The sequence below is a fragment of the Prionailurus viverrinus genome, chromosome X, assembly GCF_022837055.1.
Source record: "Prionailurus viverrinus isolate Anna chromosome X, UM_Priviv_1.0, whole genome shotgun sequence".
In the NCBI taxonomy this organism is placed as follows: Eukaryota; Metazoa; Chordata; class Mammalia; order Carnivora; family Felidae; genus Prionailurus; species Prionailurus viverrinus.
In genome coordinates, this window is record NC_062579.1 from 51,289,802 (window position 1) to 51,306,468 (window position 16,667).

The 16,667-nt window shown below is 41.2% G+C and overlaps 1 protein-coding gene across 5 annotated transcripts in view; it reads left to right on the plus strand.

The window, feature by feature from the left end:
- Nucleotides 1-4,928: 4,928 nt before the first annotated feature.
- EDA (ectodysplasin A) overlaps nt 4,929-16,667 on the plus strand; it is a 430,954-nt gene continuing 419,215 nt past the window's right edge. For all 5 annotated transcript variants that reach the window (XM_047844527.1, XM_047844529.1, XM_047844532.1 and 2 more), the window contains exon 1: nt 4,929-5,464. In XM_047844527.1, the coding sequence (XP_047700483.1) occupies nt 5,072-5,464 (393 nt within the window). In that variant the 5' untranslated portion in view covers nt 4,929-5,071. The remainder of the gene's footprint in view (nt 5,465-16,667) is intronic.

Below are 16,667 nucleotides of genomic sequence, written 5' to 3' on the forward strand. Positions count from 1 at the left end.
GTTATATCACAAAACATATGTTGTCATCTCCATTTTACAGATGAGAAAAGTGGGTATCTGCAAGACAGGCAAAAATTATCTGCCTAATCCACACAGCTGGTAAGTGAATATGCTGAGATTTAAACCAGGAATCAAATCCTAAACTCATGTTCTTCCACAACTACCTATCTGCTTATCACCAAGTGGGTCAGAGAGTCAACTCTGATTTCTTTGTCAATGATTTGTTCTGTATATTAACCAGAGCTAAGAGGTATTTAAAACCAGTCCCTGCAGGGTGCCCGGGTGACTCAGTAAAAGTGGCCAACTTTGGCTCGGGTCATGACCTTTGGTTTGAGTTTGAGCCCCACATCTGGCTCTCTACCGTCAGCGTGGAGCCTGCTTTGCATCCTCTGTACCCCCCTCTCTCTGCCCCTCCCCTGTTACACTTTTTCTCTCTCTCTCAAAAATAAATAAAAATTAAAAAATAAAAAGTAAAACCAGTCCCTGGCCACCTCCTTATCATATTCCACCAGAGGTTGTCAACTTGTTCTGAAAATTTATTATTCAGGTATTGTCAACTAATATTATTAAATTTTTTTAATGTTTATTTATATTTGAGAGAGAGAGAGAGAGACTGAGCACAAGCAGGGGAGGAGCAGAGAAAGAGGGAGATGCAGAATCTGAAGCAGGCTCCGGGCTCTGAGCTGACAGCACACAGCCCAACATGGGGCTGGAACCCACAAACTGCGAGGTCATGACCTGAGCTGAACTCATATTATTTTAATATTAGGCCTAAACAACATTAGGAAGGTAAACTTGATGGGACAAAAAGTCAGTGAAGTACTACAAACCAACTATATTTGGATTTATGGGTCATTAACTTTTCTAGATTATTCACAAGTACAATAGCAGTCCAAACAAGAGGATAATTGCACAGTTGTCATTTGGTTTTATTTCCTTAATATCTTTCTATGATGTGGTATACAGCTTTGCATACAGTAGGTGCTTCATAAGTGGTACTGGCAGGCATCCCTTGGCCCACTTCCCTTTTTGGAATTCTAGGCAATGTAGGTTACCATAGGAGACTTCATGCACCATTAATTTGACAAACAATACTGGTGCCTACTATGTGGTAGGTGCCACGCTAGTTACTGGGACTACCAACATGGAAAGGATGTGGTTCTTACCATCAGAGAGCTAATAGTTCAGTGCTGAGAAAGCGTGTGAAAAAAAGAAAAATACAATGTGGTACGTGATATCATTGAGATATGCTCAGGGTACAGTGAAAGCATAATGAAAAATCTATTTGGAATGAGTTGTGGGTCTGTACCAAAGGAAACACATGATTTGATTCTTGAGGAAGTTATCAGCTGCCCAAGGTGGGAGCATTCCAGGCAAATCAGCTTGTGCAGGGGAGCCTGGGTGGCTCAGTCAGTTAAGCATCCAACTTCGGTTCAGGTCATGATTTCACAGTTTGTGGGTTTGAGTCCCACATCAGGCTCTGTGCTGACAGCTCAGAGCCTGGAGCCTGCTTTGGATTCTGTGTCTGCCTCTCTCTCTATGCCCTACCCCAATCATGCGCGCACGCTCTCTCTCTCTCTCTCTCTCTCTCTCTCTCTCAGAAATAAACATTAAATAACATTTAAAAATAAATCAGTTTGTGCAAAGACACACATGTATGAGAAATGCCAATGAATTTAATTTTGTGGGAATACGGGTTCCTTGTAGGATGGTGGGAGATGAGGTTGGAAAGACAGATTATGGGTCATGATAAGGAGCTGATACTTTGTCTCCTGGAATACATGAGCCCAGACAGGTAAGGTAAATGGGTGACAAGGGCAGTAATGGAGACTAGATGAAGGAGGTAGGGATGACTGTGTGGAACTTGATTGTTCCCACTTGTTTCAAGGGGTTAGGTCTAGCTGACTGTGGTCATATTGGAATGTGGATCCAGTGTTAGCAGGTTTTTTGGTTTTTTTTAGAGAAAGAAAAGGAGGAAATCTGGATTTTTTTCGTGTGAAATCTGATTTCTAAATGGTGGCAATTAATTTTTTTAATTCAAAGTTTTAGCCAACACTGCACCAAACACAACACATTTGTTTGCTGGGTGTGGCCAGTAGGTTGTCATTTTGAGACCTGTGCTATAGGGGATGGGGTATTTACAGAAACATAGAAGCTAAGTGAGGTAACACTTCAAAACACCTTTTTAAAAATTTTTTTTAACGTTTATTTATTTTTGACACAGAGAGAGACAGAGCATGAACGGGGGAGGGTCAGAGAGAGGGAGACACAGAATCTGAAACAGGCTCCAGGCTCTGAGCTGTCAGCACAGAGCCCGACGCGGGGCTCGAACTCACAGACCGTGAGATCATGACCTGAGCCGAAGTCGGCCGCTTAACTGACTGAGCCACCCAGGTGCCCCAAAACACCTTTTTAAAAAATGTTTATTTATTTATTTTTGAGAGAGCATGAGCCCAGGAGGGGCAATGAGAGAGACAGACAGAGACAGACAGAGAATCCAAAGCAGGCTCCTCACTGTCAGTGCAGAGCCTGATGTGGGGCTTGAACTCACAAACTGTGAGATCATGACCTGAGCTATGAGATCCTGACCTGAGCCAAAGTCAGATGCTTAACCAGCTGAGCCACTCAGGCACCCCTCAAAACATTTTTACAGAATAACCACGTACATTCTTCACCACATTGCTTTATTTCAACATATCTACTGCATATGAAGACATATGTTCTTACTCTGGGGAACCAAAGTGAGGTTCTAGGTCAGATGTAACTTGCAGGTCTTCTGAGGGTAATGGTGCAACCCAGGGTCTTGGTCAGGCTGTTAAAAGCCTGGTAGAAGAGGGTAAGCTGAGACCAGTAAGGCTCCTGAGCACCACCACCAGGAGATGGCTGCTATTTGTTTCCTTTTCACTTTAAGGAAACAAGGGGCAGCCTTTTTGAACTGTGTATATAACCAAATTAACATAGCCAGTGATAACAGATAAAACGCAATGTTATAGTTGTTAAAGTCCAAACTCCTCTATTTACCATTGGAGAAACTAATGTTTCTGGCCAAAAAGCCCAGTGACTTGCTCAGAGTGACCCAGAAATCCAGTGGCAGGGTCAGGTCTACAGACTCTTAGTGTAACATTCTTTCTAATAATCCTAGGCTATGATAATTAAGGTAAATCAGCCCAGTAGTTCCCCTAGCATCTAGAATCCCTAGATAGAACAAGCAGGACTTAAGATTAGCTTAGCTATTAAGTGCCCTTTTTAATTTTCTTATCATCTCATGGTGATATTCTTTGCAAACTTTATACTTCATGAATAAGGGCCAATGAGGGGGCAAATAGATCTTTCTGAAGCACTGAGATCATTCACAAAGTGTCTGGAAGAAAACTTGGCTGTGGCCAATATATTTAAGGTTTATGAACTCTGTGCTTTCTGGACAGACCTTTCCATTATATGTTTTGCTTTTGTTTCATTGTTTCTCTTTTATTGTCTTCTTTTCTATATCTCCTTATTTTTCTTCTTTCCCATCAGCCAAGATCTGAGGCCTACCCTTGACAAATCAATAAACTGCTAATTGTTCATAACATGGGAATAGGAGTACATAGTGACCAAGAAGCATACATATTTCCCCTGCTATGGTCATTTAGCTCTCTATAATCTCAGACTAGTAACTCTTGTAGATATTGACTGAACTAATCCTTTCCATCCTTCATTTCAGGGTCTATTGTTCTGACATTTGCCTTTTTTGGGGGGGGGGGTTGCTCTGAACCCTTTTCTTATTGGTTCAGCTGTTGAAGATGCTGCAGTTGCAGCCATGTACATCTGGAACATTTGGCTGACTTGTTGAACTTCCCCCAGGGACTACTCCAGGGAAAGGAGGGGAGGAATGGAGAGGCCAGAACAGTTGCCTGCAAATAGAGATGCCAATATTGCCCGGTCATTCTGTGGACCACCGTTGTAAAAATCCACCTCATCTGGCCCTCAATTTCCCCATTTGCTCATTGAAGGCACATATTCTCCACTCAAAAGTCCTGTTGCTGAGGCAGAAGAGAAACTCCACTGGCTGTGGATTATCTCATGCAGTACTTTCTACATTGTAAAGGGACCAATACATATTTGTTGAATTAATTAATGTGTCAAGAAATCCTAGGGGACTGTTTGAACCTGCGTGGGACAAAGTCATTTCAGTTCCACCTGGCATAGGTAGACTTCTTGGACACTTAGAGGCCCCAGGCTCACTCTAGGAGTGGGGCTGCCTTAGTCCCATCCCAACCTCATTCCTTTTGGCTCCCAGGCTCCTGGGTCTCCTTTTCTTTTGGCGCGCCACTGGATTGCAAACACAGCAGGCATGGTTTCATTCCAAACCCAGAACTGTTTTAATTAGTTTAACGTCTGTTAAACGCTTTGAAGATTGAAAGCAACAGATAAGTGCTGGATGATGTTATTAACAACTGCAGTTAATTGCAAACATTTCTATTAATTCTAGTTTCTGCCTCCTTTCTTTGCTGTACTTTCTTTCCAAGGTGCCCCAATTCTTCTCAGCCTCCCCCTCTTTCCTTTCTCCTGCCCACCCTCCCCCCACCCATACAGGCGCTGTAGGGTTAAATTGGGGCGGAGTCCAGGGATGAACGACAGCGTTGGTCACCAACTGAAACAGGCGCAAGCGGGAAGACCTGGGTGGGGCCGTTCGGCTGAGGCGAACCCACACGCCCCCAGGCCCCGCCCCGTGGCTGGAGGCCCCGGGTGGAACGGCAGGGGGCGGGGCGCCAAGGCTTGGCGGGTCGGTGGTTGGGCGTCTAGGCAGCCGCTTGGGAGATGGGGCGGGGTTGGCCTCGGCCTCCTCCCTCATTCTCCCCGCGGGCAGAGCCGCCCCTCTCCCGCCCCTCCTCCTCCCTTTCCCACCCCTCGGAGTGGAGCTGCACATGCGGCAGCTCCCAGCTCGGTCCCGCCCAGCATCCGTTGCACTGGAACGGGTCCCTACAGCCTCCAGCCGATGGCAGGGCGGTAGCCGCCTGTCAGGGGTCCTGAACGGCTGAGAAAGACGCGGCGGCTCCCGGGCCTCAGAGAGTGGGTGTCTCCGGAGGCCATGGGCTACCCCGAGGTAGAGCGCAGGGAACCTCTGCCCATGGCAGCGCCGCGGGAACGGGGAAGCCAGGGCTGCGGCTGTCGCGGGGCCCCTGCCCGGGCGGGCGAAGGCAACAGCTGCCGGCTCTTCCTGGGTTTCTTTGGCCTCTCGCTGGCCCTCCACCTGCTGACGTTGTGCTGCTACCTGGAGTTGCGCTCCGAGTTGCGGCGGGAACGGGGAGCCGAGTCCCGCCTTGGCTCCGGCACCCCTGGCACCTCTGGCACCCTGAGCAGCCCCAGTGGCCTCGACCCTGATGGTCCCATCACCCGCCACTTCGGGCAGCCACCACCGCAGCAGCAGCCTCTGGAACCGGGCGAAACCACACTCCCCCCACACTCCCAGGACGGGCACCAGGTGAGTCACCTAGTAGGGGCGGCGGCGGCGGAGGCCCCCTCCCCTTGTGCTCAGGGCGGGGGCCCTCCTCCACCGGGCCCTGAGGAGGACTCTGCCACCTCCAGCCAAGTTGTAGGGCCGCACCGGGGAGGGGGCAGGCGAGCAGGGGAGAGGTCGCCCTGGGGTAGGTTGTCCTGGGTCCGGGTCTAGCTCACCCAGACCCTTAGGACCCCTGGACTTGGGAGCCCTGGCTGGCGCCCGCCGCCCCCAGCCATGGGCTGCCGCGGGAAAAGTTGGCTGCTCTCCCGGCCGCGGAGGTGCGGGCGCTGCCCCTCTGGCGGACTAACGGCCCCTCTGCTCCTGGTGAGATTTTCTGCCCGCGGTGCTTGTTTTTTCGTGTCCAGAGTTGATGCCAGCACGAGCAGGCTCTCCTTTGGAGTTGGAGCTGTAAACAGCTGTAATAACTGCTCCACAGTTGAAATAACTTTTAATCGCGTTTTCAGCGCGGGTCCTTGTGCGCTGACCAGAACTTGGGCTTGTTCACACTTACCTGCAATTTGAGACTGATTGTCCTCAGTGTTCTAGTGAGGATCAGCGCCCCTGTGGAATTCTGGTAGAACTATGCCATCTTGCTAGACAACTTCTGAACAGCAATTTAAAAAATCTATGGAAATAAAACTCACCCTTTGCATGCCGGTTCTGACTCTTTTGGGGGGGTTAGGTAGGGTGAGTGTGAAGGCTGTTAACCACTGCTAGTTTGAGAACAGGAGTCTATTGATTGGAATAATTACTCAGGAGTAATCTTCCAAGACCAGTTATTGTTTTGTTTGTTTTGCAAACTTTATGGTGTTTGCGCCCTTGTTAGCTAACTATTAGCTTTGGTGTTTGTCTTCTACATTTTCAGCTCTTTATTCAAGTAAATTTAGTGCATTTAAAATAAGTTTTCTCCTCACTGCCATATTTTGTCATGTGAAATTTAAAAGAAGCAAGGATCCAAGAATCCTTTTGAGGTGGTTAGAGAATAACTGAATTTATTTTGGGAAAGAGGGCAAGTTGTGCAAATGAGTTTCTTGAAGTGAGGGACCCAGGGTTTCTATATTTACTACCACATCATTGTCATACTCTGTAAACATTATTTGTGCTATTATTTGTGGTATTTTGACCATGCATCCAAAGCTGGCATCACATTCATGATAAAACTGTAATGTTAGGATGGGCCATACATTCTACATTGTGTATTATAAAGTTACCCTGAACCTAAAAATGTCTTGCTAGCACACTCCAACTTATATAACAGTTTATCAAAGAAGAGAATCAGTAGACATGCTTCTCATACTTGAAACTTTAAACACTGTAGCTAAATGATAATTAACTAGGATTCTGGCTTCCTTTATCCATCCCCTGCCCCCACAGCGCCCAGTGGCAATACTTAGCAGCTGAACATTGATATTCTGTGAAAAGATAAAGGAATTGAACTTCCTTTCCTTAGTCAAATGGTAGCCAAAGCCTTTTGGTATTTAGGATGGACAGACCTATATTTATATATTGAGGATTAGCAGGACAGCTGTGCTCTAGGGCTTCTGAGATAGTGTGGGACTCTTACAGGTCTATAATGGCATTTAGTCGCCTTGTCCTTCACATGGCACTTCAAATAGTTCTGTCTAGGTTTAAATACAGATCCCTATTTTCTGTCCTTTATTTCTGTTTTAATCTTTTTGAGCAGTAGCAACAAGCATACTGGCTCTTTACATTTGCTGGCATCCATTGGTGTCAGAGATTTTTAGAATTGTGAGGGGCTATATAAGTCCATTTTGTTTGATCCCCTTGAATAGCACATAGGTCCTGCGGGGGGTGGGGGGCAGTGATTTGTCCAAGGTCATACAACTCTGGTCACTGGTAAAAGGGAAGTTGGTTTCTTGACTCCCAGTACAGTGCCTGTTCCCCTGTAGCATATAATTCCTGGAGCCTTTTTGAGGAAAGCGGGGTGGAGCTCCATAGTACCATTCTTGCCATGTAGAGAGCTCAGATTTATATCATTTTCTTTTACTCCACCTATATTTTGGTCAGACTAAATTTAACATGTATTCCTTACTCTTCTTAAACTTTACTTTCAGGAGAATTGAAGTATAATTTAAAGAAATTTTAGCCCAGATTCAAATTATGTTTCTTTTGAGGATGTTAGTTTTAGTATACCCACCTCTCCCCCCCCCAAAAAGGCAAAAAGTTGATTGGCTATTAAACTGATACTGCTACATCTTGGGTAAAATTGCTAGTACCCTGGTGCACCCTCTGCTGGCTTTGCAGGGACATTTAATTGCAATATCTGCTGACAGTCAAGATTCTAAGTTGTGCTGACATTCTGATTCATAAACAAGGAAGTAAACAGCCTTGTGGGATTTGGCCACGTAGGTCATATTTTTATATTTTAGTTTTTCAACACAAACAGCTGCTCTTACAGAAACTCTTACATGGAGAGGAAGAAAGATAAAAATATACACCCTTTAATGGGCAGAATGTTCAGGTTCCTCGCCAGCTTATTTGCAAGGAGTAAAGACAAACTGATGAGAATAAATTACAGAAAGACCAAGTGGGCAAAACAGAGGCACTTCATTGTATAAGGTCATGCACACCTATTCATCTTTATGAGATGATAGGCTCAGTTATGACTCAAGAAAGGGATCTAGAGATCAAGGAGGTTTGCTTGTATCCCTCAATTTAAAAACTTTTAAAACAAGAGGGGCACCTGGGTGGCTCAGTCGGTTAAGCCTCTGACTCTTGATTTTGGCTCAGGTCATGATCTCACGGGTTCGTGGGATAGAGCCCAGCATTGGGCTCTGTGCTGACAGTGCAGAGCCTACTTGGGATTCTCTTTGTCTTTCCCTCTGCTCCTCTCCCCTGCTCATTCTCTCTCAAAAATAAATAAATAAACATTTAAAAAAAACTTTTAAAACAAGATACAGAAGGAAATTAGGACAGTTGGGATACATAACAGAGAGATCAGCAAAGTTCTCCAATGGAATTGTTAGAAAAGCCTCCCCAGTGGAGACGTTGCTAATGATAAAAAGTGAGAGGGTCGCTTCAGACCTTTTAGAATCATAACTCTCTCCTTTAGCTGGAGTAGTCAAGGAATACCTGTAGATTTATCTGGCTACTCACAGGAGATGATATGAAGATCTAGGTACACCTCATTTTCTGAGTTAGTACACAATATGATTGTTAGAGTAAAATAAAAATAAAAATCATTATTGATCATTTTGTGAAGAAGTTGCCCCAGTTGTGATTGTGGTCCCCAAAGCAAGTAATATGGTGGGCAGCATCAGTAAGGGTGTTGAAAATAATGACAAAACAAAACCATTATCTTTTCTATGTAAAAGAACAAAAAGTGGATTTGCATCCATAATCATACAGGAAATTCTGACGGTCACTTCTCAAGAAAAACTTAACAGCTGATAAAAGTCTCCAGAAACCCAATCTCACAGTCCATGAGTTCGAGTCCCACGTCAGGCTCTGTGCTGACATCTCAGAGCCTGGAGCCTGCTTTGGATTCTGTGTCTCCCTCTCTCTCTGCCCCTCCCCTGCTCACCCTCTGTCTCTCTTTGTCTCTCTCTCTCAAAAAATAAACATTAAAAAAATTTTAAATTATAGCCATTCTGGCAGATGGGTTTGTAATACTATCTCATTGTAATTTTAATTGACATTTCTCAGAAGACTAATGAAGTTGTACACTTTTTCAAAGGTTTATTATCTATTTGGATAACTTCTTCTGTGAAGTGTCTCTACAAGTATTTTGTGCATTTTTAAAAATCAGGTTGTTTGTCCTTTTCCTATAGATTTGTAGGAATTCTTTATATACTCTGGCTATGGACCGTTTTTGCACTTTTTATATTGCAAACCCTTCCCAAATCTCTTCAGTATTCTTTGAGGAACAGACGTTTTAAATTTTCATGTGTCTAGTTTTTCAGTATTTTCTTTTATGACTAATGTTTTTTGTGTTTCATTTAAATAGTATTTTCCTACCTTGAGATCATGTAGGTATTTTTTTCATGTTATCTTCTAGGAGCTTTATGTATTTTGCCATTCACATTTAGATCTACAGTCCATCTGGAATTGATTTATGTGTATGATGAGATATAGGGGCCAAGCTTTATCTTTTCAACTGACCCAGGCCATTTATTTATAAGGAATGTCTTTTTCTTTGCTTCTTTACAGTATCACTTTTGTCGTAAATTGTCTGCATATGTGTGAGATTGTTTCTGAACTGTTCTGTTAGTCTATTTGTCATTGTAACAATACTATAGTCTTAATTACTGGACTTCATAATAAGCTCTTGATATCTGGTAAAGAAAGTCCTTCCACGTTGTTCCTCTTCTTTAAAAATATCTTGGATGTTCTTGGCCCTTGGCATTTCTCTATATATTTTAGAACCAGCTCATCATATTCCACAAAAAGAGAATAATTTTAAAGGGGATGATGTCAGCAAGATGGTAGATTAGGAGATTAGGACACCCTCTTGCCAGAGTATCTGCCACCAGCTCAATACCATATGATAAGGAAGAAACCCCCTAGCTTCAGCATCTCCCAGTGGAGGGAAGAGGTTGGTTCACTTGTCCAGCACTCTGCCAATCTTGAAACTCTGAGGGGCATGCCTCAGAGAAAACAGACAGTGTCATGGGCTGGTAGATATCATGGATCATCCCTCCTGCTGAGCACAGAGCAAGAAGACAAAAAATCCCAGCTCTCAATATTTCCCTGGGGAAGAAAGTTTATTTTTGCATCTGGTGCTCCAACTTCTCCAGGGTTTCCCAAAGAACTGGCATCTGACTTGTCAGTCTAGGAACTCAGGGTTCTGGCACAGTCTAGTCTCCTGGAGGAGAACAGAAATGATGGCTAGGACTGATAGATACCATAGATCCTCCCACCCCACTCAGCACAGAGTGGGTAGATGAAACATGTCAACTTTCACCTTACTCCTGGAGGTAGAAGAGTTGATATGGGATTCAGTGCCAGAACTTCTCCAGGGCTGCCCAAAGAACTGGCATGTGCCTTGCCAGAGTCTTGGATCTCTGATGGGTCTGGCTTTGTCTAGCTATCTGAGGGAGAATGGAGATGGCACTTTGGAGTGGCAAATGCATTCTGTACAGAGTAAATAGACAAAGACACAGCTGCTTGCTTCTCTTTAAGGAGGGAAAGAATTGATAGAAGCCGCCAGAATCTCTGATTGGGCTGCTTGGTGAAGGTCTTCTGTACAAGACCAGTCCATGGAGATTGGGAGAGATGATTGCTTTCTGTAATATTTTGACACCAACACAGAGAGTCAATGAAAATGAAAAATTGGCAAAGATGTTCCACACAAAGAAATATACGTTCAGATACTGACCCTAATGAAACAGTTATGAGATTTACTTGACAAAGAATTCAAAATAACTCTTATAAAGATGTTCACTAAGATCAAGAGAACAGTGCATAAAATGAAAATTCTAACAAAGTGATAGAAAATATTAAAAAGAACGAAACAAAAGTCATGGAGCTAAAGAACCAAATAATTAAACTGAAAAATTCATGAGCAGGATTCAGAGCAGATTAGATAAAGCAGAATAAAGGATCAGTGAAATAAGATTGGTCTTTGGAAATAATTCAGTCCATGGAACAAAAAGAAAAAAAAAGAAAAGAAAAATAGTGAAAAAGCATATGGGACTTAAGTGATACCGCCAAGTAGACCATTATTGGCATTAGGGGAGTCCCAAAAGGTGTAGAGAGAGAGAGAAAAGACCAAAAGCTTATTCAAAGGAATAATGGCTGAAAACTTTCCAAATGTGGAGAAGGAAATGGATGACCAAATTCAAGAAGCCCAAAGAATACTAATAAACCCAGAAAATCCACACCAAGACACATTATAGTCAAATTGTCAAAAGTCAAAAACAAAGAATTTTGAAAGCCTCAAAAGAAAACCAACTTACCATGTACAAGGGAACTCCCCTTAAGAACATCAGCAAACTTTCCAGCAGAAATTTTGCAGACCACAAGGGAGTGGGATAATATATTCAAAGTGCTGAAGAGCAAAAAACTGCCAACTAAGAATACAATACCTGTCAAAATTTTTCTTAAAAAATAAGAACAGATACATTCTTAGACTAACAAAAGCTGAGGAAATTCATCATCACTAGACCTGACTTACATGAAACGCTACAGGGAGTTATATTAACTTGAAATGAAAGGACACCAAAGAGCTATGTGATAGCATGAGAAAGTATGAAACTTATTGGTGAAAGTAAATATATAGACCCATACAGAATACTGTATTACTGAATGGAAGAGGATAAATCACTTTTATTTCTAGTATAAAAGTTAAATGGTAGAAGTATTGAAAATAACTCTATGTTAAAAGATACACAATATGAATAGATGTAGAATGTGACAAAAATAATAATTATGTATGTGAAATAAGTTAGAGTGTGGAGTTTTTATATGCAATTGAACTTAAGTTATCAGGCTAAAATAGACTTAATATTTTATGTAAGCCCCAAGGTAACCATGAAAAAATACCTATAGAAGTTACACACACACAAAAGAAATAAATCAAAGCATATCAATACGAAAAACAATAAAAACAAAGGAAGAGAGCAAAAGGGGAAATAAAAGAATCTCAAGACTAACAAATAACAACTAACAAAATAGCAATGGTAAATCCTTCACTATCAAAAATTACTTCAAATGTAAATAGACAAAAATCTCTTCCAATCAAAGTCATATAGTGGCTGAATGGATAAAAGCAAGACACAATCATGCTTTCCACCAGAAACTCTCTTTAGGTTCAAGGACACAGATATACACTAAACATAAAATAATAGAAAAATCATATGGTATTTGTCTTTCTCTGACTTATTTCACTTAGTGTGATACTCTTTAGCTCCATCCTTGTCATTGCAAATGATTTCACTTGTGTGTGGAATTTAAGAAACAAAACAAATGAACAAAGAAAAGATAAACCAAAAACAGACTCTTTCTTTAAATCTTTATTTATTTTGAGAGAGAAGGAGAGGGAGAGAGAGAGAATGAGAATGCATATGTGCAAATGGGGGAGTGGGGGAGAAAGAGGGAGGAGAAGAATCCCAAGCTGGCTCTGGGCTGTCAGTGCAGAACCTGACATGGGGGTTGATCCTACAAACTGTGAGATCATGACCTGAGCCTAAATCAAGAGTAGATGCTTAACCAACTGAGCCACCCAGACATCCCAAGACATTACCAGAAGGGAGATGGGGGTGGGGGGGGAAGATGAGTAAATTAGGTGAAGGAGATCAATAATACACTTATGGTAAGTATAAAATTTTTGAATCACTATATTGTACACCTGAAACTTAAATAACATTGTATGTTAACTATACTGGAATTAAAATTTTTAAAAAGTAAGATAATTGGCCTAAACACAGGTATATAGGCCAGTTGAACAGAATAGAGATCCTAGAAATAAATCCATGTATATATAGTCAAGTAATCTTTGGGAAGGGTGCCATGAATACACCATGGGGAAAGGATAGTTTCTTCAACAAATAGTGTTGGGAAAACTGGATATTCACAATATTTTATAGTTTTCTGTGTAGAACTCTTATACCCCTATCATTAGATTTATTGTAAGGTATTTGATATTTTTTGAAGCCATTTTAAACAATATCTGCAGTTAATGCCATGATCTGTCACCAGAGTCCCCATTCAGAAATGGAAGACTTATTCCTCAACGGCTGAGAGTGCTGCTAGAAGACAGATCTCAACTGACAGGCCCTTTTTGAATCTGTCCTGGTTGAAGAAAACTGTCTCACCCATAGAGATCCCTCCTTTCAAGGTATCCCATATCCAATGACTGATCAGTTAGGAGGTGGAAAGGCTTGCCCCTTCCCACTAAATCCAGAATACTTTGAAGGACTGTATTAGCTCCAGAGCTCCCTATGGTTTCGGCTAGAGCCTTTTGGGGATTTCTTTTTTCCTTTCTCTTGCCCATATGTTGAACCCTGCAAAAATTAGGAATTAAAAGTCCTGTGTAGTAATCTATGTCTTCCAGTCTGCTTCACAGGAAAAACAACCTGGGACCACATTATCTTAAAATCTCATTTTTAAATTGCTTCTGGCTGATGCTCAGAAACATATTTTTATATATTGTTTGGTGTCCAACATCTTGTTGAACGCATTTATTAATCCTAATAAATTTTCTGTGGATTCTTTTGGATTTTCTACATACACTATTACATTTTGTGACAAAAGACAGGTTTTATTTTTTTATTTTTTCTTTTCCAATATTTGTACTTTAAATTTTTTTCTTTATTGTACTAGCTTAAGCCTTCAGAACAATGTCAAATAGAATTAGTGATTGTAGGCATCCTTACCCTATTCCCAATCTCAGAGGGAAAAGCTTTTAACATCTTTAGGTATGATGATTGTTGTAGTTCTTTTTCTAAAGATAGCCTTTATAAATTTAAAGTTCTGTTTTAGTCCTAGTTTACTAAGATTTTTTAAAATCATAAATGGATATATCATTATATCAATGGCTTTCCTGCATCTATTGAGATAATCATATGATTTTTTTCTTTTATTCAGTTAATGTAGTATTTAACCTTGCACTTGTGGAATAAACACTTTGTCACAATGATTATTCATTTTACATATTGCTAGATTTGGTTTGTTAATATATCACTGAGGGTCTTTCCCTCTATATACATGAGTGAGATTAGCATGTAATTTTCCTTTTATATCAGGTTTGGATAAAGTTATAATGTTCTTATAAAATTAGTTGGAAGTGGGGCACCTGAGTGACTCAGTTGGTTAGGCATCCCACTTGAGCTTAGGTTGTGATCTCGCCATTCCTGAGTTTGAGCCCTGCGTTCAGGCTCTGTGCTGATAGCCCAGAGCCTGGAGCCTGTTTCAGATTCTGTGTCTCCCCCCCCCCCTCTTTCTCTCTCTCTCTCTCTCTCTCTCTCTCTCTCTCTTTCTCTTTCTCTCTCTCTCTCTCTCTCTCTTTCTCTCTCTCTCTCTCTCTCTCTCTCTCTCTCTCTCTTTGGGCCTGGAATTTTGGGAGGGAGAAGAGGGGATATTTTATTTGTTTATTTATTTATTATTATTTTTTAATGTTTATTCATTTTTTTGAGAGAGACAGACATGAGCTGGGGAGGGTCAGAGAGAAGAAGACACAGAATCCGAAGGAGGCTCTAGGCTCTGAGCTGTCAGCACAGAGCCCCACAGGCTCCCCCCCTCAACTCATGAACAGTGAGGTCATGACCTGAGCTGAACCTGACGCTCAACCGACTGAGCCACCCAGGTGCCCAGAAGAGGGGAGATTTTAAACTGTAGATTTGATAACTTAATAGGTATAAAATTTACAGATATCTTGGTTTTACTTGTGTCAGTTTAAATAAGTTTTTAAAAATGTTTATTTTGAGAGAGAGAGACAGAAAATGAAAGAGTGGGGGAGGGCCAGAGAGAGAGAGAGAGAGAGAGGGAGAGAGAAAACCCCAAGCAGGGTCTGTTCTGTCAGTGCAGAGCCGTACATGGGGCTTGATCTTATAAACCGTGAAATCATGACCTGAGCAAAAATCAAGAACAGAACACTTAACCAACTGAGCCACCCAGGTGTCCCTAGTAATTTTTATGTTCTAAGAATTTGTTTACTTCAGTAAAAAATTTAAATTTATTCACATGAAGAATTTCATAATATCCTCACCATCTGTTGTTTAATTGTGGTAAAATACATAACATAAAATTTATTATAACCATTTTCAACTGTGTAGGTCAGTGGCATGAAGTCCATTCACAACATTGTGTACCCATTACCACTATTTTCAGAACTCTTTCATCTTTCCAAACAGGAACTCTGTGCCCATTAAATAATAATTCCCTATTCCCTTTTCCCCAGCCCCTGGTAACCTTTATTCTACTTTTTTCCTTTTGAATTTACCTATTCTAGGTACCTCATATAAGCAAAATCATACAGTATTTGTTATTTTATTTTGCTCTTATTTCACTTCACATAAGGTTTTCAGGATTCATTTGATGTTGTCACATATCAGAATTGTACTCTTTTTATGGATGAATAATATTTGTGTGTGTGTGTACCATATTTTATCAATTCATTTGTGATGGACGCTGGGTTATTTGTACTTTTTGGCTAGTGTGAATAATGTTGCTTTGAATATTGATGTACAAGTATCTGTTGTAGTCTCTGCTTTTAATTCTTTTGTGTGGAATTGCTGGATTATATGGTAGTTCTGTTGAATTAAGAACTGCTAAATTGTTTTCCACAGTGACTGCATCATTTTATATTACTGGTAATGCACAAGAATTCCAATTTCTTTACATTCTCACTAACACTTATTTTCTATTTTTTAAAATATAATTATCCTAATGTGTAAGAAATCTTTCCTTCTTGTGGTTATTATTGCCTCTTTTAAAAACTTTGTTTTAAATTAATGTTTAAAAAAAATTTTTTTAAGGGCGCCTGGGTGGCTCAGTCATTAAGCATCTGACTTTGGCTTAGGTCATGATCTCACGGTTTGTTAGTTCCAGTTTCACATCGGGTGAGCTCTAGCCCCAGTTTGGGTGAACCCGCTTCTCTCTCTCTCTCTCTCTCTCTCTCTCTCTCTCTCTCTCTTTGTCCTTTGCTCACCTGCACCCTCTCCATCTCTCTCTCAAAAAAATAAATAAAATAATAAAAAATACAACCTTTTTAAAAGCTTTCATTTAAATTCCATTAGTTAACACAGTGTAATATTAGATTCAGGTGTAGAATTTAGTGACTCAACACTTACATACAACACCTAGTGCTCATCACAAGTGCACTCCTTAATCCCCATCACCTGTTTAACCCATCCCCCCCCCCACCTCCCTTCCAGCAACGCTCAGTTCTCTATAGTTAAGGATCTGTCTCTTGGTTTTCCGTTTCCCCCCCATGTTCATTTATTTTGTTTCTTAAATTCCACATGTGAGTGAAATCATATGGTATTTGTCTTCCTTTGACTGACTTAATTTCACTTAGCATAGTACTCTCTAGCTCCATCCACATCATTGCAAATAGCAAGATTTCATTTTTTAAATGTATGACTAATATTCCATTGTGTGTGTGTGCATGTATATATGTGTGCATATATATATATATATATGTATATATACACCACCTCTTCTTTGTCCATTTATTAGTCAATGGACATGTGGGCTCTTTCCATAATTTGGCTATAGTTGATAA